The following is a 27074-nucleotide window of genomic DNA, read 5'->3' on the forward strand; positions in this document are numbered from 1 at the left end:
CAAACTGAGAAAAGTTAGTTGAGCAACCATTCTAATATAAATACAGTGCTGTCATTTATCTGGAATCCTAAGGGCAACAAACTTTCAAGTAATAAGGTTTTTATTTTGTTCATTTTGCTCTTGACTTTTTACGACAAAGGGCAGGCAAATAAACAGACCAAATATTGAGAGCATCTTCAGAAAGATAAATATCCATGTGAGAAACTGAAATAGAAAAACCAAATGGAAATTTTAGAACTAAAATTTACCTACAAAATATAAAATAAAAATGTATCAGGTGGGCTAAATAGCAGAATGTAAACGAGAGAGGAAAGTCAGTAAACTCGAAGGTAGATCAATAGAAATTATCCATGCTGAACAACATACAAGATTGATTAAGCTTATTTCAAAAAACATTTAAAAAATAAACAGAGCCCAACAACTTGTGGGCAATACCAAAAGCTTTAACATTTATGTTATTAGAATACCAAAGGAGAAGAGAAAAGTGATGATGCAAAACATATTTAAAGAAATAATGGATGAAAGTATTCCTAATTTGCCAAAAAGTTTTAAACCTATACATTCAAAAAGCTCAGGGTACCTAAAATAAAACAAACCCAAACCCAAAGAAATGAACTCCAAGACCTACCATAACTAAATCACTGAAAATTAAAGAAAAAGAAAAAAATCTTAAAAGCATCCAGGGAAAACCATTTATAGGGGAACTGCAAGTCAAATGACAGCCAATTTCTCATCAGAAACCATAGAGGACAGAAGAAAATGGCACGTCTTTTAACTGCTAAGAGAAAAAAAACTTGCCAAATTAGAATTCTATATCCAGCAGAAATTATAATTCAAGAATGAAAGTCAACTAAAGACATTGCCAATTAAATAAAACTGAGAGAATTCATTGCCAGAAAATGTGTTCTAAAAGAATTGCTAAAGGAAGTTCTTCAGAGAGAAGGACAATGATACCAGAAGGAAACTGGGAATATTAAGAATGAATGAAGAGCAAACTTTCAGTATAAATAGTAGGCTATCCTCTTCAGTTCTTTAAAATATGTTTTAAGGGTCAGGAGCAGTGGCTTATGCCTGTAATCCCAGCACTTTGGGAGGCTGAGGCAGGAAGATCACTTGAGGTCAGGAGTTTGAGACCAGCCTGGCCAACATGGCAAAAATGTGTCTCTACTAAAAATACAAAAATAGCTGGGCATTATGGCATGTGCCTGTAATCCCAGCTACTCGGGAGGCTGAGGCAAGAGAATTGCTTGAATTCAGGAGGCGGACGTTGCAATGAGCCGAGATCAGGCCACTGCACTCCAGCCTGGGCAACGGAGTGAGATTCTGTCTTAAAAAAAAAATGTTTTAAGGTTGAAAGCAAAAGTAACTGAGGGTTTTTTCAAAGTATGTAGATTAAATACATAAAGCAACTCAACTATAAAGGGAGAAGGATAAAGGAAGCTTATATGGTAGTAATATTTCTACATTCCAGCTTAAGTGGTAAACTATTGATGCTACATGGATTCTGAGAAGTTGGTATGTATATTATAATCCCTAGATTAACCACTAAAAAAACTACACAAAAAGATATAGTCAAATATGCAATAGATAAATTAAAATGGAATACTAAAACATGTTCAAATAGTCCAAGAGAAGGCAGCAAAGGGAAAACAGGGAGAAAAAAGAGAGAAGCAACAAATAACAAAATGGTAAACTTAAATCCAAACATATCCATAAATTAGGCTAAATGTAAATGATCTAAACATATCAAATGTCAGAATGGACAAAAAAATATAACCCAAGTGTATGCTGCCTACAAAAACCTTACTTCATATATAATAAGTTAAAATTATAGGAAAAGATGTACCATGAAAATGCCAATCAAAAGAAGACTCGAATCTAACATTAATGGTCAATAGGATTTTTCAATAAAGGAGATGGATAATTCAGAGGGGCCAGATACCCAGTGGTCTTTTCAACAAATGGTGCCAAGATAAACTTCATATCTATATGCAAAATATTGAATTTGGACTCCTACCTCACAAAAATTAACTCAAAGTAGATCATAGACCTAAATATAAGAGCTAAAATTATCAAACAAGTAGACAAAAACAAGGAGAAAATCTTCATGGCCTTGCATAGGTCAAGGTGACTAGCTCTCAGCACTCCTGGCCTTCCGGGTTTGTTGTGGGGCTATTGTGCTCATTGCATGTGGTTTCGCAGTATCCTTGGCCTCTACCTGTTTGACTCCAGTGGTAATCCCTTTCTCTGTTGTGACAACCAAATACGTCTCCAGACATTGCCAAATGTCCCCTGGGGGGCAAAACTGCTCCTGGTTGAGAACCACTGGGTAGGCAAAAATTTGTTAGGACACTAAAATCACAAGACATAAAAGTAAAAAACGATAAATTGGATGTCATCTAATTAGACTTCATTTTGCTCTTCAAAAGACTCCATTAAATAAAAAGATAAGCCACAAACTGAGAGAAAATATTTGCAAAAATATATCAGATACAGGACTTGTATCCGGCATATATAAAAGAGCTCTTATAATTCTAATCAAGAAGAAAACAATCCAACCAAACTATGGGTGAAAGAATTGCACAGATATCTCACTAAAAGAATATATATGAATGGCTAATGAGCACATAATAGAATAACGTGCTCAATATTTTTCATTTTAATGTATGTTTGCCAAATGAAATCCACAATGAGATACCACTATAATTATTACAATAAATGAAAGAATAATACTGACCAGGATGTGGAGAAACTGAAACCTGTGTAAATTACTGGTGAAAATGTAAAATGCTACAGCCACTTCAGGAAATAGTTTGGCAATTTCTTAAGAAATTACACTTAACCGGTCGGGTGTGGTGGCTCATGCCTGTTTTCCTGGCATTTTGGGAGGCCGAGGTGTTCAGATCACTTGAGCCCTGGAGTTCCAGACCAGCCTGGGCAACATGACAAGACCCCGTCTCTACAAAAAAGTACAATTAACTGGGTGTGGTGGGGGGTGCCTGTCGTCCCAGCTACTCGGGTGGCTGAGGTGGGAGGATCGCTTAAGCCTAGGGAGTTGGAGGCTGCAGTGACTATGATTATGCCACTGCACTCCAGCCTAGGCAAGAGAGGGGGGAAAGGCCGGGCGCGGTGGCTCAAGCTTGTAATCCCAGCATTTTGGGAGACCGAGACGGGTGGATCATGAGGTCAGGAGATCGAGACCATCCTGGCTAACACGGTGAAACCCCGTCTCTACTAAAAAATACAAAAAAACTAGCCAGGCGAGGTGGCGGGCGCCTGTAGTCCCAGCTACTCGGAGGCTGAGGCAGGAGAATGGCGGGAACCTGGGAGGCGAAGCTTGCAATGAGCTAAGATCACGCCACTGCACTCCAGCCTGGGCGACAGAGCAAAATAAATTACATTTATTGAATGACGTTTACTGTAACATGCTGCAATTCCACACCTCATTATCTGCCCAAGAGAAATGAAAACATAACCACACAGGCTTGTATGTGCATGCTCATAGTGGCCTTACACACAATAGCAAAAATGGAAACCATCTAAATATCTATTAACTGATATATGGACAAACCAAATGCGGTATATCTACATAATGAAGTACTCTTCAGCAATAAAAAGAAATAAACTACTGATACATGCTACAACACAGATGAACCACAAAAACCTTACACTAAGTGTAAGGAGCCTGATGTAAAAGACCACATACTTTATGGCTCCATTACATAAAATGTCAAGGAAAGGCAAATTTATAATGATGGAAAGGTTAATGGTTGCACAGGGATGGGGGATGAAAACTGGGAAATGTAAACAAGAATAGCCTAGAAAATTCTCCAGTCCTATCGGATATTGAAAAATATTATAGAATTACAGTAATTAAAACAGGATGCCATTGGTATAAGAGTAGATGGACAATTCAATGGCATAGAGTAGAAAGTTTAGAAAAAGAATAGGAAAAAAATAAGAGATTATGGCCAGACGCGGTACCTCACGCCTGTAATCCCAGCACTTTGGGAGGCTGAGGCAGGTGGATCATGAGGTGAGGAGTTCAAGACCATCCTGGCCAAGATGGCAAAACCCTGTCTCTACTAAAAGTGCACAAATTACAGCGTGCCCATAATTCCAGCTACTCGGGAGGCCGAGGCAGGAGAATCGCTTGAACCTGGGGGATGGAGGTTGCAGTGAGCCGAGATCACGCCACTGCATTCCAGCCTGGGTGACAGAGCGAGAGACTCTGTCTCAAAAAAAAAAAAAAAAAAGGGATTGTAACCTTACTTCATACTTTATATATAAATGAATTCAAAATGTATTACAGTCTTAAATATATTTTAAAAATCATAAAAGTACAGTCACACACTGCATAATGATGTTTCAGTCAACCACAGACTATACATATGATGGTGGCTCCATATGCTTATAATGGACCTGAAAAACTCCTGTTTTCTAGGATATCATAGTTATCGTAACATAGCACAACACATTACTCACTTGTTGGGGGTGATGCTGCTGTAAACAAACCTACCATGCTGCCAGTTATATAGAAGTCTAGCACGCACTATTACATATAGTGGATAGTACTTCATAATGAAAATAAATGACTACATTACTGATTTCTGTATTCACTACACTATACTTTTAGTGTTATTTTAGTCTACTCCTTCTACTTATTAAAAAAATTAATTGTAAAACAGCCTCAGGCAGGTCCTTCAGGACAAAGGCATTGTCATCATAGGACATAATGGCTCCATGAGTGTTACTTACTCTGAAGACCTTCTAGTGGGAGAACATGCAGAAGTGGAAGGCAATGATATTGATGATCCTGACCCTGTGTGGGCCTAGGTCAATGTGTGTGTTTGTATCTTCATTTTTAATAAAAAGTAAAAAAAATTAAATAGAAAAAAACTCATAAAAAAGAATATAAAGAAAGAAAATATTTTTGTGTAACTGTACAATGTGTGTTTTAAGCTAAGTGTTATTACAAAAGAGTCAAAAAGTTAAAAAAATTAAAAGTTTGTAACATAATGTTATAGTAAGCTGTTAATTTATTATTGAAGAAAGAAAAATATTTTAAAATATATTTATTGTAGTCTAAATGTACAGTGTTTATGAAGTCTACAGTAGTGAACGGTAATGTCCTAGGCCTTCACATTCACGCACCACTCAGTCACTCACTCATCCAGAGCAACTTCCAGTCCTGTGAGCTCCATTCATGGTAAGTGACCTGCACAGATGCACCATTTATCTTTCAAACCATATTTTTACTGTACCTTTTCTGTATTTAGCTATGTTTAGATCCACACATACCATGGTGTTACAATTGCTTACAGTATTCAGTACAGTAACATGCTGTATATAGGTGTGTAGCCTAGGAGCCATAGGCTATACAATACAAGCTAGATATGCAGTAGGCTATACCAGCTAGGTTTGTGTAAGTACAGTCTGTTATGTTCACACAACGAGGAAATCGCTTAATGACACAGTTCTCAGAACATATCCCCAACAGGCTATACAATATAAGCTAGATATGCAGTAGGCTATACCAGCTAGGTTTGTGTAAGTACAGTCTGTTATGTTCACACAATGAGGAAATCGCTTAATGACACAGTTCTCAGAACATGTCCCCATGACTAAGCGATGCATGACTGTACTAGAAAAAAAAAATGGGAAAGTTTTGCTAATATCATAAAGTGGAGAATGTTTTCCAAAATGTAACATAAAACCCAGCAAAAAGAAAAATGTCTCATATTTGATGACATTTGTATGGCAGAAACAAACAAACAACAACAACAACAACAAAACACCAATCAAAAGACCAATGGCAAAGAAAACATTTGCATTTAGTATCATAAAGGTTGATTTCTTGTAATTTATAAAACTCTTATAGATCAATAAGAAAAAGGCCTACAATGCAATAAAAAATTGGGGAGAACATAAAAAGAATACCTAGGAATACAGTTAACCAGGGAGGTGAAAATCTCTACAATGAGAATTACAAAACGCTGCTCAAAGAAATCAGAAATGACACAAACAAGTGGAAAAATATTCCATGCTCATGGATAGGAAGAGTCAATATTGTTAAAATGGTCATACTGCCCAAAGCAACATAAACGTTCAATGCTATTCCTATTAAACTACCAATGAAATTCTTCATAGAACTAGAAAAAACTATTTTCAGATTCATATGGAACCAAAAAAGAGCCTGCTAATAACTAAGGCAATCCTAGGCGAAAAGAACAAAGCTAGCGGCATCACATTACTCAACTTCAAATTTTACTACGGGGTCACAGTAACCAAAACAGCATGGTACTGGTACAAAAACAGACATACAGACCAACGGAACAGAATAGAGAGCCCAAAAATAAGGCCACACAGCTACAACCATCTGATCTTTGACAAAGCTGACCAAAACAAGCAATGGGGACGGACTCCCTATTCAATAGGTGCTGGGATAGCTGGCTAGCCATATACAGAAGATTGAAATTGGATCCCTTCCTTACACCATATACAAAACTCAACTCAAGATGGATTAAAGACTTAAATGGAAGACTAAAAACTGTAAAAACCCTAGAAGACAACCTAGGCAATACCATTCTGGACACAGGAACTGGCAAAGATTTCATGATGATGAATACACCAAAAGCAACGGCAACAAGGGCAAAAATCGACAAATGGGATCTAATTAAATTTTAAGAGCTTCTGCACAGCAATTGAAACTATTAATAGAGTAAACAGACGACCTACATAATGGAAGGAAATATTTGCAAACTATGCATCTGACAAAGGTCTAATGTTCAGCATCTATAAGGAACTGAAACAAATTTACAAGAAAAAAACAACCCCATTAAAAAGTGGGCAAAGGACACAAACAGACTCTTTTTAAAAGAAGACATATGTGTGGCTAACAAGCATATAAAAACAAGCTCAATATCACTGGTCACTAGATAAATGCAAATCAAAACCATAATGAGATACTATCTCATGCCAGTTAGAATGGCTATTCTTAAAAGTAATGGCAAGGTTGTGGAGAAAAGGCAACGCATACACACTGTTGGTGGGAGTGTAAATTAGTTTAACCATTGTGGAAAGCAGTGTGGCGATTCCTCAAAGAGCTAAAAACAGAACTACCATTCAACCCAGCAATCCCATTACTGGGTGTATACCCAAAGGAATATAAATTGTTTTACCATAAAGACACGTGCACATGAATGTTCATTGCAACACTGTATTCACAATAACAAAGACACGGAGTTAACCTAAATGCCCATTAATGGCAGATGGGATAAAGAAAATGTGGTACATATACACCATGGAATATTATGCAGCCGTAAAAAAGAGCACGGCCATCTCCTTTGAAGGAACATGGATGCAGCTGGAGGCCATTACCATTGCCAAATTAACTCAGGAACAGAAAACGAAATACAGCATGTTATCAGAAGTGGGAGTTAAATGATGAGAACACACGGACACAATGAAAGGAACAACAGACACTTGAGGGTGGAGGATGGGAGCAAGAAGACAACCAGAAAAAAATGACTAGTGGGTCGGTACTAGGATTAGTACCTGGGTGACAAAACAATCTGTACAACGAATCCCTGTGACACGAGTTTACCTGTATAACAAACAAGCACATATACCCCTGAACCTAAAGTAAAAGTTAAAAAAAGAAAAATGGGCAGAAGTTATGACCAATTTATCCACAGAAGAGGAAATTCAAATGGTCTTAAATACACGCAAAGATACTCACCCTCATTCCTAATAAGACAAAAAGTAAAGCAACTTAGCAAATTAAAATGTTAGCATGCACTGTTGGTTTAAGTGTGAGGAAACAGTCCTCTTACACTGTTTTAACAGGTGTGTAAATTGGTACAAGCTCTATGGAAGGCAATTTGGAAACATGTATCAAATTACACAAATAATATTCTCAGTGACCTTGAAATTCCTTTCCTAGGTGTATAGCACATGTGAATACATTTGAATCTGTGCAAAATTATGTATATTCAAGGATATTCAGTGTAGTATTGCTTACAGTGCAAAATAGTGGCAACTGAAATATTCATACATAGGGGAGTAGTTAAATATATAAAACATATATATGAAATGGTTTCACATATTATAAAATACATAAAACCATTAAAAAGAATGTGGCAGCTCTATATGTTGCAGAAGAGGATATATATATATATATATATAAAATTTGCAACTTCACGTGTATGTGTGTGTGTGTGTGTGTGTGTGTGTATTTCTGGAAGGATAAATAAGAAACTGATCCAAATGGCAATAGGATGGAGCACACAAGTGAGAAAACCCTTAATTTTCACTGTGTATCCTTTTGTACTTTTGAATTTTGAACTATGCACACATATTATTTATTCAAAAATAAATACAAGTGTATTTAAAGACATTAGGTTCACAGACATCCCAGTGACAGCAGGTTCAATCACCTGAATCAGTATGAGAATATTTGCATACATTAATCTCTTTTCAAACAGTCATTTTTAGGCAGTTTCCTTGGTGTCTATGTCATCCCTGCTCGTAAAAATATACTAATATTCAGTGCGTCTATTTATTAGTTGAAGTTTGAACATGCTGCTTCTCGTTCCTTCTACTCTTAGAGGGAGTCAACAAAATAGATGACTGTCCTTATCTTTAGAGTAGACAAAGGTGTGTGTGTGTGGGGGGGTGTATAAAAGTGGGGGACTGCAAGTCTATTGTCCTATTTTAGAGACATGTTTCAATTTAAAATAATCTAAAACAACACATTTAAATTCAAAAAAAGTCTAAAGCCAGAATGTATTATGTATGTTATATGATGGGTTTGATTTCAAAGATGGCTACAAAAGGCTTTCTCACACATTATACACCTGAAGGCTATGCTTATTTTTAGATTTTTTCATCAGTTTAAATTTTCTTCAGAATATAGCCTCCCACTCCCCACCTCTGCTAGTTGTTATATACTATAAAGTAGTTGTCTGCTTTACAGATTGGAAACCCTGCATGGAGACAGAGCTTGCCAAGGACCCTTAGGAATAGATCTAATAATGGAAGTTCACATTGTCTTCTAGCCTAACTTGAATGTGCACTCAACTCACCTGGCTATTTTGCTAAAATGAAGATTCTGATTCAGTAGGTCTGGAGGGATGTGTGAGATTCTGCACTTCTAAAAAGCTTCCAGGTGATGCCAATGTTGTAGGTCCACAGACTACACTTTGAGTAGCAAGTGTAGTCTTGCTAAGACCAAAGTCAAAGACCATACAGTTTCTTGTTTAGGCTTGATATAGCCTAATCTGGATGCTCTGTAATCGTGTGTCTTTCCAGTCATCAGATAAACGTAGCGACCCAGTTGCAAGCGTTGCTAATACCATGTAAATACGACTGAATTAAGCAGAGAAAGCCTTTTTTTCCGTATCTTTTGATTTCTAGGATGATGAATTTTTCTAAATAATCCTAGCCTCTTGTACCACCCTTTGCTACTGAATGATTAACAGCAGGTGTTCCACTTTTCTCAATCAAGAGGAGACAATGAAAAGCACTGAGGAAGAGAAAATGAGACACACACACAGAGAGAGAGAGAGAGAGAGAGAGAGAGAGAGAGAGAGAGAAGGCAGAGAAGAGAGAGAAGAGAAGGTTGTGGGGATGGTCTTTTTACTTCCCCCACTTCAGTATGAAGCAGCAGCATCTTGGGTAAGTGTGCGTGTTCTCCAGACTCAAACCCTCCCTTTGGCGAGCAGTTCTGATGCTTATTGGGCACCTTGTATGGAGAACAAGAACTTATCAGGCATGTTTACCTTTATCAGTAACAACAGTGATGAGTTGATTTCCCATCTGCCTTATGCTTTAGTCTTACTTGTCAACTGATTCAGAACTTAGGGTAGGGGGAAGAGGGGTGTTATCGACTGAATCCTTTCAAATCCCCACCACCACCTAGACAACCAGCTAAGACAGTAATGGCACGTTGGAAAAGGTCGTAAATGCAGACTCTGCCTCTTCCCTAACACATCCTAGGGCTACTTTCCAGCTTCATGTCATCCTTTGAGCAATGCTGTCCTATCCAAAACTCAGCCTAGAGCCCAGACCTTCATCTGATTCTTTCACTAGGTCTCTTGGAGGTTCCTCATCTGTACACTCCTACTCCTAAATGCAGAAAACAGAAAAACATCATTTATCCCCCCTTTCCCCTTTGATAAGCCTTGTATTGGGCAAAATCTAATTTTACTTTATCCATTATCTCTGCCAAGAGGCATGATCTTCAAATCCTACTGTTTCCATTTTACCTTCCATGATCTTCAAATCCTACTGTTTCCATTTTACCTTCCCTGTGGCTATCTTCCCATTCAGAAAGAAACCAGAACTTAAAGCCCTGGTTAACTCTTAATAAAGCTTCCAAATTCCTCTGCCTTTGTTTCTTACCTTCTCCTGGATCCCTTCATCATCACCAGCAAAGTACAAAATAGGGACATTGAGCTCAGAGGCAGCTACCCATTGAAGGACGGCTTGGAGTTGCTTGTTCTGAACTGTATCCGTTAGGTTGTGATTGCTGACAATCACCTTGGGTGCTGCACACCCTTCAGGAGGCTGACCTGATATACCTCTCATTTCATTATGGATAGCTTGATAGGCATTCTGCAGGACAGCTTCTGCTGACCCTGTGCCCTTGACTGGCAAACACTCATATAAACTATCTGGGAAGGCCGAAGTTAGCCTACTGGCATCTCCAGACTTGTCATCTCCCAACTTGTCATCTCCCAGCTCTGCCAAAGAAGAATCACAGGACTTAGCAATGATGACACACAGCTTCATCACTGAGTTCATCAGATGTTCTACCATCTGCCCACTCATGTGGCCATCTATCTGGCTGACAACCATCTTGGTCAGCCCAGAAAGGGCACCAGGGGTCTCATCATCTTCACATAGTTTAGGGGGAGACGGGGCTAAAGGTCTTTCACACAACTTCCTATCTTCCTTAACTGGCTGTTCCGGCACCTTGGGTTCAGAGCTCTGGTCACGCTTGAAAATGGTCTCACTAAGTAAGTTCCGGATGAAATTGAAGAAAACACTCCTTAGGTCCTTCTTTTCTGCTTGTTCTTGGTCACCTACAGTGGGAGCAGACTTCAGGCAGGATTCATCAGGAACTACAGGAGGCTCGTTGGCAGGAAACTTGGTGGTGCCAGCAGCTTCAAGGAAGCTCTGTGCATCCCTTCTTCCTCCCTGGGCCAGGTGATATTGAATCAGAAGTAGGGCAGATACGATCAGGTCCTTGGCCCAGGAGTCTGAATCACATATAAAATTCTCAGGTTTCTCTGGGGGATATGGAGGAGGGCTGAGGTTGCAAGTATCTTCAGGGTACTCAAAGGAAATGTCTGGTGAAGGCTTACACTGTGTGTTGGGAGCTTCACATGCTGCATGCTGGAAACCTAGAGATTTACATTCTTTCTGTTGACTTTTATGCCACAAGGTCAGCCCCTCTTTGATAATGTGTTCACCCAGAGTTTTGGCACAAGTCTCCTCCTCTGATTTGGGTTCAGAATACATTTGTTCTCTCAATTTAGTTTCAGATTTCATGGCAAAGTTCACATTTCGGTTTTTAGGATCACCCATTCCTTTCATGGAGATGAGGGAATAACTCTCAGCCGTGTCTTGGGCCTTCCTGACATGCTCAGGGACTTTCTTGACAAACATTACATTGTACAGCTTCCTTAGCATGGCATCCATGATATCTGCGGCCTTTTGGCTTCCGTGAGTGAAGACAGTTCTTTTCACAGCCGAGACAAACTGTGTGTCAGTCATGAGGGTCCCTGTGATGCTGTGGAGGTTCCTCATGAAGGAGTCAATGAGATCCGAGACCACATCTTTTGCATGCTTGAGCAGAACCTTCTTCAGTAGGATGGTGGCAAGGGTTGTGTCTTTCACTTGGATCTTCAGTGTCTTCATGATGGAGACCATCATATCAGACACCACACTGTTAGCATAGGTCATGATCCCTTCACTAACAGAAGCTGTAAAGTCATCAGGCCTTTCCTGTCCTCGAAACCTCTTTCTCTCCCGAGGAAAGAACCTTCCACTCTCTTTGGCATAATCTCCATTACGAGATTCAAACACTTCCTTATAGAAGAAAGACTTCTTAGAAGCAGGCTTGTCCTCTGGACCCTGTCTTTCTTTGGTGCGCTCCTCGATCTTCAAAGTGGACTTGTATTTCAAATTTGGGGGACTTTGTGATGATCCTGAGGCTCTGTCTCCAGAGCCAGGAGCCTTTTCTGGGGCAGCATTCCTGGAACATGCAGAGACGGTCTCATTCACAAGCTCTGATGCTATCTTACTGAGGCTTTTGGTGGGTGGGGGTTCATTCCCCATGTACAATGACTGATGGACACATTTGTTTTCAGAGCCATCGATCTTCTCATTGATCTCTTTGCGGGCCATGGCTATGACTAGATTCGTGAGGCGGTTGGCATAGAAGGAAACTTCATCTACTGAACTCCCATTGCCAAGTTGGGCCCTGGGGCCCTGGCAAGGATTCTCTTTGTGAGTCATCTCAAAATGCAATCTTTCTGGAGTGCCCTTGGTGTTGTTGTAATAGTCTACAGAGAAAGCTTTGTGTGGGTCTCCTGAGTTGGACGTTTCCCCACCAAATGATTCTCCGGGTTTGAACCTAACATCTTGGAACTCTGCTGTACTTTTCTCCAGGTCTCTGCGGAGCCAGCTGAGCACTCTGACAGGATCCGTGGAGGTGTCCTTAAAAATAGACAAGGATTCATCTGACTATAACCAAGTAAAGATATGGGATATTCAAGACGACCTCAAAGTTCAGTTACAAATGTCATCAGCCCTCTCAAGATTGCTCCATCTTGGCAATAAAAGTAACCATTTATCGAGTACTCACTGTGTATCAGACGTTGTTCCAAGTATTTTAAGACTATTATCTCATTTAATTAGTTTCATAATAAACCTGAGATTTAGCTGTCTTATTATTCTCATTTTACAGAGGAGGAAATTGAAGAACTGAGAGGTTAAGTTTGTAACTTATTTGAAATAATACAGCTAACCATTGATGGAGCAGAAATTCCAGCCCTGGCAGTCTGACTCCACAGCCCATGTGCTCAGCTAGCGTATTATATTGCTTCTAATGACATAAATCTTTAAGATCTGATAGTCTGCTATCGGACCTCCAGCTCCATCCATGTCCCTGTAAAGGACATGATATCATTCTTTTTTAATGGCTGCATAGTATTCCATGGTGTATACGTACCACATTTTCTTTATCCAGTCGATCACTGATGGGCATTTAGGTTGATTCATGAACAGAAAACCAAATACCACATGTTGATACTTACAAGTGGGAGCTAAATGATGAGAACACATGGACACATAGAGGGGAACACCACCCACTGGGGCCTTTTGGAGAGTGGAGGTAGGGAGGAGGGAGAGGACAGGGAAAAATAACTAATGGGTACTAGGCTTAATACCTGGGTGATGAAATAATCTGTACAACTACCCCCATGACACAAGTTGACCTATGCGACAAGCGTGCACGTGCACTCCTGAGCTTAAAAACTGAAAACCAGATCTGACAGTCATCAGCTAGATAGAAGAGTTAGCATTGGAACGGAATCAGATTTTTTTCCTGTTTTAACATTAATTTCTATTTTCTATGGTTTACTTGTTTTTATTTAGATCTTATTACAAGTATAGTTTCCAAAAAATGAGAAAATTCAGGGAAAATTGTGCATAATTAATCACTTTGCCAGGCTGCACAAACACTATCTGGATATGTTAAAGGGTTTCCAATGGACTGACATCATTTAAGTTAACAATCTGATTTATAATTCAGGAGTTAATATGTATGGGCAATTTATTCGTTTTATGTGAATACAGATTCTCTGATGGACACTAGCTGTGATAAGCATATGAACACGCTTACATGTTTATAAATTGTACCATCTGCATGTGGGAAAAACTCTGATACATAAGATAAAATAGCATAATATATATGAAAGTATCCTATCTATTATCAAATGTAAAGAATTACTGTAATTATTGGAGTTCATATGTCTATCTGAGAATGACCACAAATATTGCCCACCTTTAAAGAACAATTTGGTATTTTTATTACCAAGTGTCATATAGTTACTAGTTACTGTTTGTGAAGTACTCGTAATGTTTGCCAGGCACTGTGCTACATGCTTTACATGGACTATTTTGTTTAATCTTCATATTCGCCTAGTAAGATAGGTTTTATTCTTCCAGTTTCACGGGTAAGAAAACAGAGACTTAGAGAAGTTAAATAGTTTGCCGGGCATCTCACAGCATGGTGGGGTTTCATATTCAGATCCAATTCTGATACTAAAATCTGGGCTCTCCACCTCTACAATATCCTGCTGTGCTTTGATTACTTGGAAAGAAAGGAAAAGCAGTTGTGCTAGTTGTCTGCAGGACTGGTTTAAGTGGCTTGTTACCATGTCGGAGTTAAGGTCCATTGTGCTTGGTTCAAAATGCTCCCAGTGGTTCTCCTAACTAGAATAATAGCTAACTATATGGGGTATTTTGAGCTTTAGCGGAAAACCACACATCGTCTATAGCACACCCTTCCAGATTATCTGATTCTCATTCTCTTGGAGCTATTTTACAACTCTATTAACTGTGGATAACTGACATCAATGCAATATAATTCTTGTCTAGACACCTATAAGGGGAGGGTCCACTGACTGCCTCTCCCACTGCAGAGGTGGTCAGTTTTGCCTCCAATGGCACATTCACTTCGATATCTCCAAGCTATATGTGTCTTTTGAACCTCACCAGTTCCTTGTTAATGAGTTAAATAAAATCTTTAACACATATTCATTTTTATATATGTATCGGAGTCATTATTTTACCCTTCTTTGAGAATTATCTTTTAACGGTTTTGGAAGTCTTCCGCCAAGATGCCCAATAGATCCACCTAATGGAGATAAACGTCCTCATGAGACAGGTGCACCAGGTGTGTCTTTTCTCAGCCCCCAGAGTGGCAATAGAAGTTTGCAGACATTCGGTTTTTCTAGTTCTAATTTTCCTCTCTACTAATTTTGTTTTTGGTTCTCATTTCAGTTTGTTTATGGCCAACTGGTGGCAGCAATGATTGGAAATTTGATTTTATTGTCTGACCATTTGGTAATCTCTTTTGTGGATTCATGATTTATAGAGTTACATCCTCTGTTGGGTATGAGGCAACAGAAAATTTGTTTTGACAGTATTTTTTGTCCACCTTAAGTTCATCAGTTAAGACATTTGTGCTCACTTGGAAGGAGAAGTGCTCTTTGATATCTGGACAGGTGAGTTTTATGTTTCTGGTTTATTTTTGACACAAAGTGTGGCTGAAAGTTTAGAATTGAAGCTATAAACTGTCTCTATCAGTGTCTGTATTGTTATGTGTCCGTAATTCAGAAAATGTGTCTGTAATTCAGAAAATGTTAGGTGTAAGCAGCAATGTCTTCCTCCAGAGAGTATTCATGTGTTAAACTACGAAGTCTCTTAAAGGATGTTTATTCTGACTGGTGCATGCTCTCTCACACACACACACACACAAACATACACTTATGTAAATTACATATTCTTGATATCCCTCAAAAATGAGGAAATCAAACTCTTCATATGTAAAATATTCAAGGGGAATGTGAAGAAAAAAAGTATTTTTACGGAACCTACCTCAGAAACATTTTAGAAACCCAAGTTCACATAAATTAGGTAAATCTTTGGCAAATAACACTAGCTGAATAATTTTGGTTTAATAAAAACAGCTATGTCTTTTCTTATTTATCAATGTTAAATATTATACAATTGTATGCTTTTATTTTACTTTGATATGCTTTTCATAAACTTATACAGGTTTACAGATCCAAAAATGCCAGCATTACTTCTATTTAATGTTTAAGATTATGAAAAATGTAAATTTGCATTTAACCAAGTTCAATAATCATTCTGACAAACTTTATTTCAACAGTTATTATGTTTTGTAGTATGTCAGCAGCTAATGATAAGTTTCCAACATCTTTATATAACTTAAAACACTGGATGGTATTACATTGAGTTAATGCATATTCATTGGATATGTAGATCTTTTCTAAGTAAGATGGAACACTGAGACATTGATGGCTAAGTATAAAGTTTATATGCTTTTGCTTATTATTTTTTATCACTTATAGAGAGGTTATATCTTTAAGTCTGTTAATGAGTCTGTTCATCTTCTCTGCTTAGGTGATATAAGGGGTGCATGTGACTGGAGGAAGTCGTCTTCCTCTGCAGTCACGAGTTCTATTCATCTGCCTTTCAGCTGGTGTGTGATCTTCCCAATTATATACGCCTCACCCCTAGTTTTTTTGTGATATAGAAAGAGGGTATATTCTTTCATAATCATAACTGTTAACTTTGGGTTAGCAGTTATGATTAATATTAGTGGTTGAGACTATAATTAGGAACAAGAGTTTCAGAGAAGTCAAAATGCATACCTGCTTGTTTTCCTAGGGACTGCAGGTGAAACCTGGTGGAGAGCATTTCTTAGGCTTGACCTCCTAATCTCAGGACAGTAAACAATACAGGGCTTTTTTTTTTTGAGACGGAGTCTCGCTCTGTCGCCCAGGCTGGAGTGCAGTGGCGTGATCTTGGCTCACTGCAAGCTCCGCCTCCCGAGTTCATGCCATTCTCCTGCCTCAGCCTCCCGAGTAGCTGGGACTACAGGCGCTGCCACCACACCCGGCTAATTTTTTGTATTTTTAGTAGAGACGGGGTTTCACCGTGTTAGCCAGGATGGTCTCGATCTCCTGACCTCGTGATCCGCCCGTCTCGGCCTCCCAAAGTGCTGGGATTACAGGTGTGAGCCACCACGCCCGGCCCATAGAGGGCTTTAAAAATCCAATCTGAGATTCCTTATGAGAACTTCCGGTAAAGCATACTTAGGCCTATCCAGTTGCTGCACCTATGTAATAATCAGGCCAAATCTCATGAGACTAGCCTCATTTTGTGGTCAAGAATAATCTTAACTTGAGATTATTTTAATTTTTATCAAAATGGGGAAGCCTACAGGGAAGAAAAGTTGTGCTTCAATAGGAAACTAAGCATTGTCTACAGCCTACAGACTAAGTATTGTCTTCAGTCTTCCACATTACCTGATTCTCAGTCTGTGGGAGCTATTTTACAGTTCTGCAAGCTGTAGATAATTGATAGCAATGCAAAACAACTCTTGTCTATAGTTGTGAAAATTCCTGGAAGTCTGGTTGATTTCCCTTCCCCATTGTGGAGCAGGTCAGTTTTACTTTTGTTTGCACATTTATTTCAATATTCCTGATCTATAAGTGTATCTTTAAAGAATTCTCCTTTGAACTGGTGGTAATACCTAACTGACTTCCTCACTACTGAGGTAGATACAATCTTTCATATGTATTCATTTTTGTCTCTGTATCGAAGTGATAATTTTACCCTTTTTTTGAAAATGATAGTTATTTACGAACAAGCACATCAACTTGCAAATAGGTGTGTTTCCATAATTGGGCTGTAACAGTACAGGAAAGCCTTACTAGAGGGCAGCTGTGGGGTTTATTCTTTTGCCCTTTTCCATTTTTTTAAAAAACAACAAACCCAAACTGATTGGGGGTAGTGGCTCACACCTGCGGTCCCATCACCTTGGGAGGCCAAGGGGGGCTGATCTCGCTTGAGTTCAGGAGTTTGAGACCAGCCTGGGCAACATGGTGAAAACCCATCTCTACAAAGAATATATTTTAAAAGATAAATAAAATTAAAAAAAATAAAAATAAAAAACCAAACCTACAGCATAGTATAGAGCTTTACAATGGAGTCCACAGAACTGTGTTTAGTTGCTATGTTTATGGGTTTTTGATGTCTATATATTTTTAAACCTAAAATGTGTATACCGTATGTTTATTATTCCCCTCTATCCACAAGGATTTTGCAAAAGGTGTTAATCAAACTGTAGTGACTGAAAACTAAGTACCCACATTTCCTTTCTTATCAATGCAGTCCATGACCAAACATCCATCTCTCCAAATCCCTTTATCCTCTTGCAACCTTCCTCTTCTTACGCAATAGTATTCTGAGCAGTTAGGGAAGGAAGATGCCAAATTATCTCAGTATTTCTGAATCCTGAGGCAAATTTTCATGTCCATGAAGGATAATATAAAAAGAATTAATGGGTTTTATTTTCTCTGCTCACCATCTTTTGCTTCAGTAGTTTTAAGTCAGCTATCTACCTCCCTGTCCTATTTCTCTTCTCCACCTTTGTCTCAATTAAACATACTTTATAAAATTTTCTCTGACCACCTCCCATTTTGAAATGATCAATTCTTTAAACACTTACAGCATTTATTGTCTAGAAAATACATTTGACAAATAATCATGAACTGCTTTTCATTAGTCCAACAGTTATTCAGCACTTTCAAGTGACATTTCTATATTCTTTTTTTTTTTTTTTTTGCTTTTTATACCACTTTATTCAAACCTGAGAACCTCAATATAAAACTAAACGCTGGTGACCCATTTTCCTAATTCTGCATTATTGTAAATGTACAAGTTCTCCCAACAGTCCAACACTTACATAGATTAAATCGTCTCTGACACATGGTAGCTCTCATATAAGGAAAATACCGAAAATAATTCGTGCAATATACTGAACTGATCAAAATAAAATGAAGGTTGGAAAACAAGGCTACAAGATTGTTACTGACATATTGCAATACTTTATGTTACAAATTATGGGTACATTGTTCGTTATGGTTCTAGTCATGGAGGAACAACTGAAGCCCCTTCCTGTCAAAGGGGGAGAGAGAAACAATTGGCTGTTTTAGTAACTGTATATTTTGTGTACTTTTAAGCAACTCTTAAACATTACAGAAAAGTGATACATATATGGAGACTATAATGCAGTACCCTATTGACAGTACAGCTGAAGATGGAATTTAAAATAATGAAGTTTAAATATACATAAGTGTTAGTGCATTGACTACATTGTGTCACAAGCGAACGAAAGTCCGCTGCCCGCATCAAACAACAAAACCTATGTCATGGCCAGCAGTGATTAATCAGAAATCACAGACACCTGGCTTATTTCATTTTTGTTAAAGAACTCACATGCTTGAAAGAAACACTATCCATTAAGATGCATTTATTAGTTCTCAAATTCCTAAAACAAGATGGGGTTGCATTTGATTTTTTTTACCCCATTAAGAAAAAAAACCCCAAAAAACAGGACTGGCTATAATTTAGATGCCATTAATGCTCTTTCCACCCACCCCCCACCTTGTATATGTGGCATAATTTATTAAAATATGGAATGTTCATTTTAAATACTGATACCAGGAAGAAATGAACATTTGCCTGAATACTACGGCTAAGCATAAATATCTTTAGAATTTCCTTCTACAAAAAGAATGTTTTTGAAAAGCCCAAATTAGTAAATTCTAAATTTTTTTCACAGGTGACTACTGTATCAGTGTGGAGAAATGGGCTGGTTAACTGTGGGTCCAGATAGTCATTTGCCTATATTCCTAGTGATGAGAAATTATTCCCCCAACCTTCCAGTGAAACCAAATGTACACATAGTTCTCGTTTTTCCTTATTGCTGTAACATTAGTAAGAGGGACCCATGCATGTTATTAAAAATTAAGTTCAAAACACGTAAAATAATTCTGTATTTGAAACTTGACTCTATTATAAGTCTCTTCTTTTGGAAGTCACACTGGGCTGGTTAAATGGTCCAATTGCATTGTTACTAACATTTAAGAAGCAGAACACTATTCCAGCTAGTTCCAACTGGAGGTTTAATTACTACAACACTGACTCCTGGTTGGTTGTATGGGTTCAGTAAGGGCTACTCCTCTTCCTCTGGCAGAGTTTGCTCCTGCATTTCGTGGTTCATTCTTTGGCAATTTTTTAGCTATTGCCATGAACATTTCATTTACATTCATTGATGTTTTAGCTGATGTCTTCATGAATAATAAACTATTGTCATCTGCATAGGGCTGTACTTCCTGGAAATCTACTGCTCTTTTATTTGCTAGGTCAGCCTTGTTTCCTGATAAAGCTATTACAATGTCAGGACATGCTTGCCTCTGAAGTTCTTCAGCCCAATTTTTCGCACTTGCAAAGGACTCCTCATTTGTGATATCGTATACAACGATGGCTGTTTGTGCTCCTCTGCAGTACATTGGTGCTAGGCGGCGGTGTTGTTCTTGACCAGCTGTATCCCATATTTCAAACAATACTGTAGTGTCATCAAGACACACAGTTTGGGTTAGAAAATCAGCTGAATCTGTAAAACCACTTTAATTTATCCAAAATGTCTATTTTCTGGCTAAGAACCACCATCACTCTTAGATCTCTTCATTTTCTCTTCACTTCCATCACCAGCACTAGCAGTTGGTTTTCTTTTTGGGCCCATATTTCACAAAGAAACAGCTTTTATCACTTCGCGAGTTAACCCAATGGTACTCTCTTGAAATTCATGAAACTGGCCTTTCACAAAACGAAGCACTAGGCTTGGTTTGCCAACAGCAGACTCTCCCAGAAGTACTAGTTTGAACTGGCATATTTTATTTCCAGTATTTGGGCTGTTGGGTCTTGTTGTGCCTCGATTAGCCATGTTCAAATTTGAAATAAGTCCCTAATTTCAGACTCTTCAATGAACTTCCAGAATTCAATGGGTCAATTTTGTTCTTTCTGGAGGTAAAGAAACCTGAGAGGCAGCAAGCAGAGCCCCGGGCTGAAGCCCCAGGCGCGGCCCAGAGGACAAGAGCGAGTCTACGGTGGTGGTGGTGGGGGCCGTGGCATCTGCTCTCGGGGCTGGAGCCGCTACCCTCACCGACATTTCTACTTTCATATGCGTATTTTTTATTTTCCAAAGTGAATGATAAGGTTCAGGGGGGCAGTAATTGTTATATTCTTTCTTGTTTCTCACTTAGTGAACTATCACTAAGTTCATTTGATTTAACATTGAAACTGATCTGCCTTTTGTTTCTCCAAATGAAAGGGCAGAAGTAAACAAAGATCTAGTAGAAGCAGTTTTGGTTGGCCCTTACTCTATAGTAATTGAATATTTATTATCTTTATGTCTTAATGTCTTATGTAGATTTGTTAGCATTTTCTCTTTAAAACTTTCTATAGATCGGCCAGATTTGGACAAATAGAAGAAGACGGGTCATTTGCATTTGATTACATGCAAATAAATGTTTGATAAATGTTAACTTTTTTTTTTTTTGAGACAGGGTCTCACTGTTGCCCAGGCTGGAGCACAGTGGCATGGTCATAGCTCACTGCGACCTCAAACTTCTGGGCTCAAGTGATTCTCCTGCCTCAGCCTCTCAAGTTGCTGGAACTACAGGCGCGTGCCTCCACTCTGGCTAATTCCTTTTTAAGTAAAGACAGAGTTTCTCCATGTTGCCCAGGCTGGTCTCCAACTCCTGAGCTCAAACAGTCTTCCTGCCTTGGCCCCTCAAAGAGTTGGGATTTCAGGTGTGAGCCACTGTGCCCAGTCTGATAAATGTTGTAATAGTACAAAGAGTCTATTAATAATAGTGATTCCATTAGATTATGAGATCCTTAAAAGGAGAGGATTCTAGTTTATTTTTATATCTCTGACCCTGACAGTCAGGACAGTCTCTGTGCCAGTTATTGATTTACTATCTCTCACTCCAAATCTACCTTTCTTTGCCTTGGTTTGTGACACCAGAGCTGAACCCTAAACATTTCTCCTTTGCAGTTGGCTTTGTCGACAGAGGGTACTGGGGGACACTGCGTGGTCAGAGCAGGAGGAAAGGGCTTCCCTCTGGCAAGTTTCCTGTGGCAGCCACATTCTCTCCAAAGAGATGGGAAGCAGCTTTGGTTGAAGAGAAGGAGCTCTTGTGAGTATTACTTAGTTTCTTCCCTGTTTATGTAATCTCAGCCTGGGGGTAGTAGCTGCTTTCTGCATTTGTTATTTCTGGGATTCCTAGAGTCCTCTTTTATGCCTTTTAGTAGTGAACTATGTTTTATTAGTAAATAATTTTTAAATGTTAAGTTACTGGTATGGTTTCTATCTTCTAACTAGACCCTGACTAATACATTGCCTTATACTAAGCATTTAATAAATGTTTGTTGAATGATGAAGGCAGGATGACAATGTTACTTAGATGACAGTTTACAGTTCTGAGAATTTTAAGGCATCCTACATTTTAGAAAATATTTTCTATAAGCCTTGGAGACATTTATCTCCAATTCCTCTCTGCTTGAAAATTAAAATTTTATAGCTGTAATATACAGCTGACATATACATATTTATATATACATATATGATATACAGCTCAGTGTACATATATGTTTCATTAGTTATAGCATATTAAATACCATAGGATGGGAATTTTTTCCAGAAAACTATAAATCGGAATGTTTTGTTCTATAGGGGCTGATTTCCCACCTGCCTCAAGAATCCCACCTTGAAAAATAAGAGGTTGGGGGTATGGTGGAGAGAATAAGGCCACTCTTATTGACCACCCCCATATTCTTAACCTAGTGTTTATTAAGAGGTTGACCCTTACCATTTTCCAGTCCTGGGCTTGGTTGTCTCCAGGAGAATAGACATCAACTTTGCATACTCCATTTTGGCTTTGTAACCAGTCAACCTTATCTGCCATCTGGAAGTAGGAAAAAAAAAATGAGAAAGGGTCGTCAGAACGGCAGATTTTATGAAAGTAAGAAGAAATGTGGTGAAGGGCTAAGGTGTGGGAAATACGAACAATGCCTTCAGTAGAAACCTTCTCCAATAGTCACTTCAGACCCACTCCACTCTGAATATCTTCATCCTCAGCTCTCAATGGAAGGAAGATTCCTTAAACATATTTGTACCTCTAAGGAAGAAGCTAGCACCTGGTATCTGCTACAGGTGCTTAACACATCTTTGTTAAATGAATGAACCTAGGCAGACATGTCCTACCCTTTTATGTCCTTGCTTGACGACTCTCCCCCTGCACCCATTGGATTTTCAGTACACACTCAAAACTCAAGGTGACCAAAATAGAATTAATTTACTGCTACCTTGTCTGTTCTTGCCCCACCAATTTAGCTTTTAAGTAATTGTTTTATTTTTAACTAATTTTTTTATTATATTTCAAGTTCTAGGGAACATGTGCACAACGTGCAGGTTTCTTACCTCTGTATACATGTGCCATTTTGGTTTGCTACAGCCATTAACTTGTCATTTACATTAGGTATATCTCCTAATGCTATCCCTCCCCCCTACTTCCACCCCATGACAGGCCCCAATGTGTGATGTTCCCCTTCTTGTGTCCAAGTGTTCTCATTGTTCAATTCCCACCTATGAGTGAGAACATGCAGTGTTTGGTTTTTTATCCTTATGATAGTTTGCTGAGAATGATGGTTTCCAGCTTCATCCATGTCCTTACAAAGGACATGAACTCATCCTTTTTTATGGCTGTATAGTATTCCATGGTGTATATGTGCCACATTTTCTTAATCCAGTCTATCATTGATGGACATTTGGGCTGGTTCCAAGTTTTTGCTACTGTGAATAGTGCCACAATAAACATACATGTGCATGTGTCTTTATAGCAGCATGATTTATAATCCTTTGATATAGCCAGTAATGGGATGGCTGGGTCAAATGGTATTTCTAGTTCTAGATCCTTGAGGAATCGCCACAAGACTTCCACAGTGGTTGAACTAGTTTACAGTCCCACCAACAGTGTAAAAGTGTTCCTATTTCTCCACATCCTCTCCAGCACCTGTTGTTTCCTGACTTTTTAATGATCGCCATTCTAACTGTTGTGAGATGGTATCTCATTGTGGTTTTGATTTGCATTTCTCTGATGGCCAGTGATGATGAGCATTTTTTCATGTGTCTATTGCCTGCATAAATGTCTTCTTTTGAGAAGTGTCTGTTCATAGCCTTTGCCCACTTTTTGATGGGGTTGTTTTTTTCTTTTAAGTTTGTTTGAGTTCTTTATAGATTCTGGATATTAGCCCTTTGTCAGATGAGTAGATTGCAAAAATTTTCTCCCATTCTGCAGGTTGCCTGTTCAGTCTGCTGGTAGTTTATTTTGCTGTGCAGTAGCTCTTTAGTTTAATTAGATCCTATTTGTCAATTTTGGCTTTTGTTGCCATTGCTTTTGGTGTTTTAGACATGAAGTCCTTGCCCATGCCTATGTCCTGAATGGTATAATAGCCTAGGTCTTCTTCTAGGGTTTTTATGGTTTTATGTCTAACATTTAAGTCTTTAATCCATCTTGAATTAATTTTTGTATAAGGTGTAAGGAAGGGATCCAGTTTCAGCTTTCTACATATGGCTAGCCAGTTTTCCCAGTACCATTTATTAAATAGGGAATCCTTTCCCTATTTCTTGTTTTTTTTCAGGTTTGTCAAAGATCAGATGGTTGTAGATGTGTGGAATTATTTCCTAGGGCTCTGTCTGTTCCACTGGTCTATATACCTGTTTTGGTACCAGTACCATGCTGTTTTGGTTACTGTAGCCTTGTAGTATAGTTTGAAGTCAGGTAGCATGATGCCTCCAGCTTTGTTCTTTTGGTTTAGGATTGTCTTGGCAATGCGGGCTCCTTTTGGTTCCATATGAACTTTAAAGTAGTTTTTCCAATTCTGTGAAGAAAGTCATCGGTAGCTTGATGGGGATGGCACTGAATCTATAAATTACCTTGGGCAGTATGACCATTCTCACAATATCAATTCTTCCTATCTATGAGCATGGAATGTTCCTCCATTTGTTTGTGTCCTCTTTTATTTTGTTGAGCAGTGGTTTGTAGTTCTCCTTGAAGAGGTCCTTCACATCCCTTGTAAGTTGGATTCCTAGGTATTTTATTCTCTTTGAAGCAATTGTAATGGTAGTTCACTCATGACTTGGCTCTCTGTTTGTCTGTTATTGGTGTATAAGAATGTTTGTGATTTTTGCACATTGGTTTTGTATCCTGAGACTTTGCTGAAGTTGCTTATCAGCTTAAAGAGATTTTGGGCTGAGACAATAGGGTTTTCTAAATATACAATCATGTCATCTGCAAACAGGGGCAATTTGACTTCCTCTCTTCCTAATTGAATACCCTTTATTTATTTCTCCTGCCTGATTGCCCTGGCCAGAACTTCCAACACTATATTGAATAGGAGTGATGAGAAAGGGCATCCCTGTCTTGTACCAGTTTTCAAAGGGAATGCTTCCAGTTTTTGCCCATTCAGTATGATATTGGCTGTGGGTTTGTCATAAATAGCTCTTATTATTTTGAGATACATCCCATCAATACCTAATTTATTGAGAATTTTTAGCATGAAGGGCTGTTGAATTTTGTCAAAGGACTTTTCTGCAACTTTTGAGATAATCATGTGGTTTTTATCTTTCGTTCTGTTTATATGATGGATTACGTTTATTGATTTGCATATGTTGAACCAGCCTTGCATCCCAGGGATGAAGCCCACTTGATCATGGCGGATAAGCTTTTTGATGTGCTGCTGGATTTGGTTTGCCAATATTTTATTGAGGATTTTTGCATCGATGTTCATCAGGGATATTGGTCTAAAATTCTTTTTTGTTGTGTTTCTGCCAGGCTTTGGTATCAGGATGATACTGGCCTCATAAAATGAATTAGGGAGGATTCCCTCTTCTTCTGTTGATTGGAATAGTTTCAGAAGAAATGGTACCAGCTCCTCCTTGTACCTCTGGTAGAATTTGGCTGTGAATCCATCTGGTCCTGGACTTTTTTTGGTTGGTAGGTTGTTAATTATTGCCTCAATTTCAGAGCCCGTTAGTGGTCTATTCAGGGATTCAACTTCTTCCTGGTTTAGTCTTGGGAGGGTGTATGTGTCCAGGAATTTATCCATTTCTTCTAGATTTTCTAGTTTATTTGCATAGAGTTATTTATAGTATTCTCTGATGGTAGTTTGTATTTCTGTGGGATTGGTGGTGATATCCCCTTTATCATTTTTTATTGCATCTATTTGATTCTTCTCTCTTTTCTCCTTTATTAGTTTTGCTAATGGTCTATCAATTTTGTTGATCTTTTCAAAAGACCACCTCTGGATTTATTGATTTTTTGAAGGATTTTTTTGTGTCTCTATCTCCTTCAGCTCTGCTCTGATATTAGTTTTCTTCTTGCCTTCTGCTAGCTTTTGAATGTGTTTGCTCTTGCTTCTCTAGTTCTTTTAATTGTGATGTTAGGGTGTCAATTTTAGATCTTTCCTGCTTTCTCTTGTGGGCATTTAGTGCTATAAACTTCCCTCTACACACTGCTTTAAATGTGTCCCAGACATTCTGGTATGTTTTGTCTTTGTTCTCATTGGTTTCAAAGAGCATCTTTATTTCTGCCTTCATTTCGTTATGTACCCAGTAGTCATTCAGGAGCAGGTTGTTCAGTTTCCATGTAGTTGAGCAGTTTTGAGTGATTTTCTTAATCCTAAGTTCTAGTTTGATTGCACTGTGGTCTGAGAGACAGTTTGTTATAATTTATGCTCTTTTACATTTGCTGAGGAGTGCTTTACTTCCAACTATGTGGTCAGTTTTGGAGTGTGATGTGGGGCTGAGAAGAATGTATATTCTGTTGATTTGGGGTGGAGAGTTCTCTAGATGTCTATTAGGTCTGCTTGGTGCAGAGTTGAGTTCAATCCTGGATATCCTTTTTAATTTTGTCTCATTGATCTATCTAATGTTGACAGTGGGGTGTTAAAGTATCCCATTATTATTGTGTGGGAATCTCAGTCTCTTTGTAGGTCTCTAAGGACTTGCTTTATGAATCTGGGTGCTCCTGTATTGGGTGCATATATATTTAGGATAGTTAGCTCTTCTTGTTGAATTGATTTCTTTACCATTATGTAATGGCCTTCTTTGTCTCTTTGGATCTTTGTTGGTTTAAAGTCTGTTTTATCAGAGACTAGGATTGCAACCCTTGCCGTTTTTTGTTTTCCATTTGCTTGGTAGATCTTCCTTCATCCCTTTATTTTGAGCCTATGTGTGTCTCTGCACATAAGATGGGTCTCCTGAATACAGCACACTGATGGGTCTTGACTCTTTATCCAATTTGCCAGTCTGTGTCTTTTAATTGGAGCATTTAGCCCAT

At 38.5% G+C, this 27074-nt stretch overlaps 2 protein-coding genes across 7 annotated transcripts in view; both read right to left on the reverse strand.

Moving 5' to 3' along the window:
- AKAP3 (A-kinase anchoring protein 3) overlaps window positions 1-27074 on the reverse strand; it is a 40959-nt gene that overhangs the window by 1078 nt on the left and 12807 nt on the right. For all 6 annotated transcript variants that reach the window (XM_037988393.2, XM_037988389.2, XM_037988391.2 and 3 more), the window contains 2 exons: window positions 22545-22640; window positions 10405-12726 (listed from right to left, as the gene is read on the reverse strand). In XM_037988393.2, the coding sequence (XP_037844321.2) occupies window positions 10405-12726; window positions 22545-22640 (2418 nt within the window). The remainder of the gene's footprint in view (window positions 1-10404; window positions 12727-22544; window positions 22641-27074) is intronic.
- Window positions 19300-20636, reverse strand: LOC103218422 (ras-related protein Rab-5A-like). The gene is made up of 2 exons (XM_073021318.1): window positions 20454-20636; window positions 19300-20295 (listed from the first exon to the last, which is right to left on the reverse strand). The coding sequence occupies exons 1-2, from the start codon at window positions 20612-20614 to the stop codon at window positions 19794-19796; spliced, it is 663 nt and encodes a 220-aa protein (XP_072877419.1). The 5' UTR covers window positions 20615-20636; the 3' UTR covers window positions 19300-19793.

This window comes from Chlorocebus sabaeus, chromosome 11, assembly GCF_047675955.1.
Source record: "Chlorocebus sabaeus isolate Y175 chromosome 11, mChlSab1.0.hap1, whole genome shotgun sequence".
NCBI lineage: Eukaryota > Metazoa > Chordata > Mammalia > Primates > Cercopithecidae > Chlorocebus > Chlorocebus sabaeus.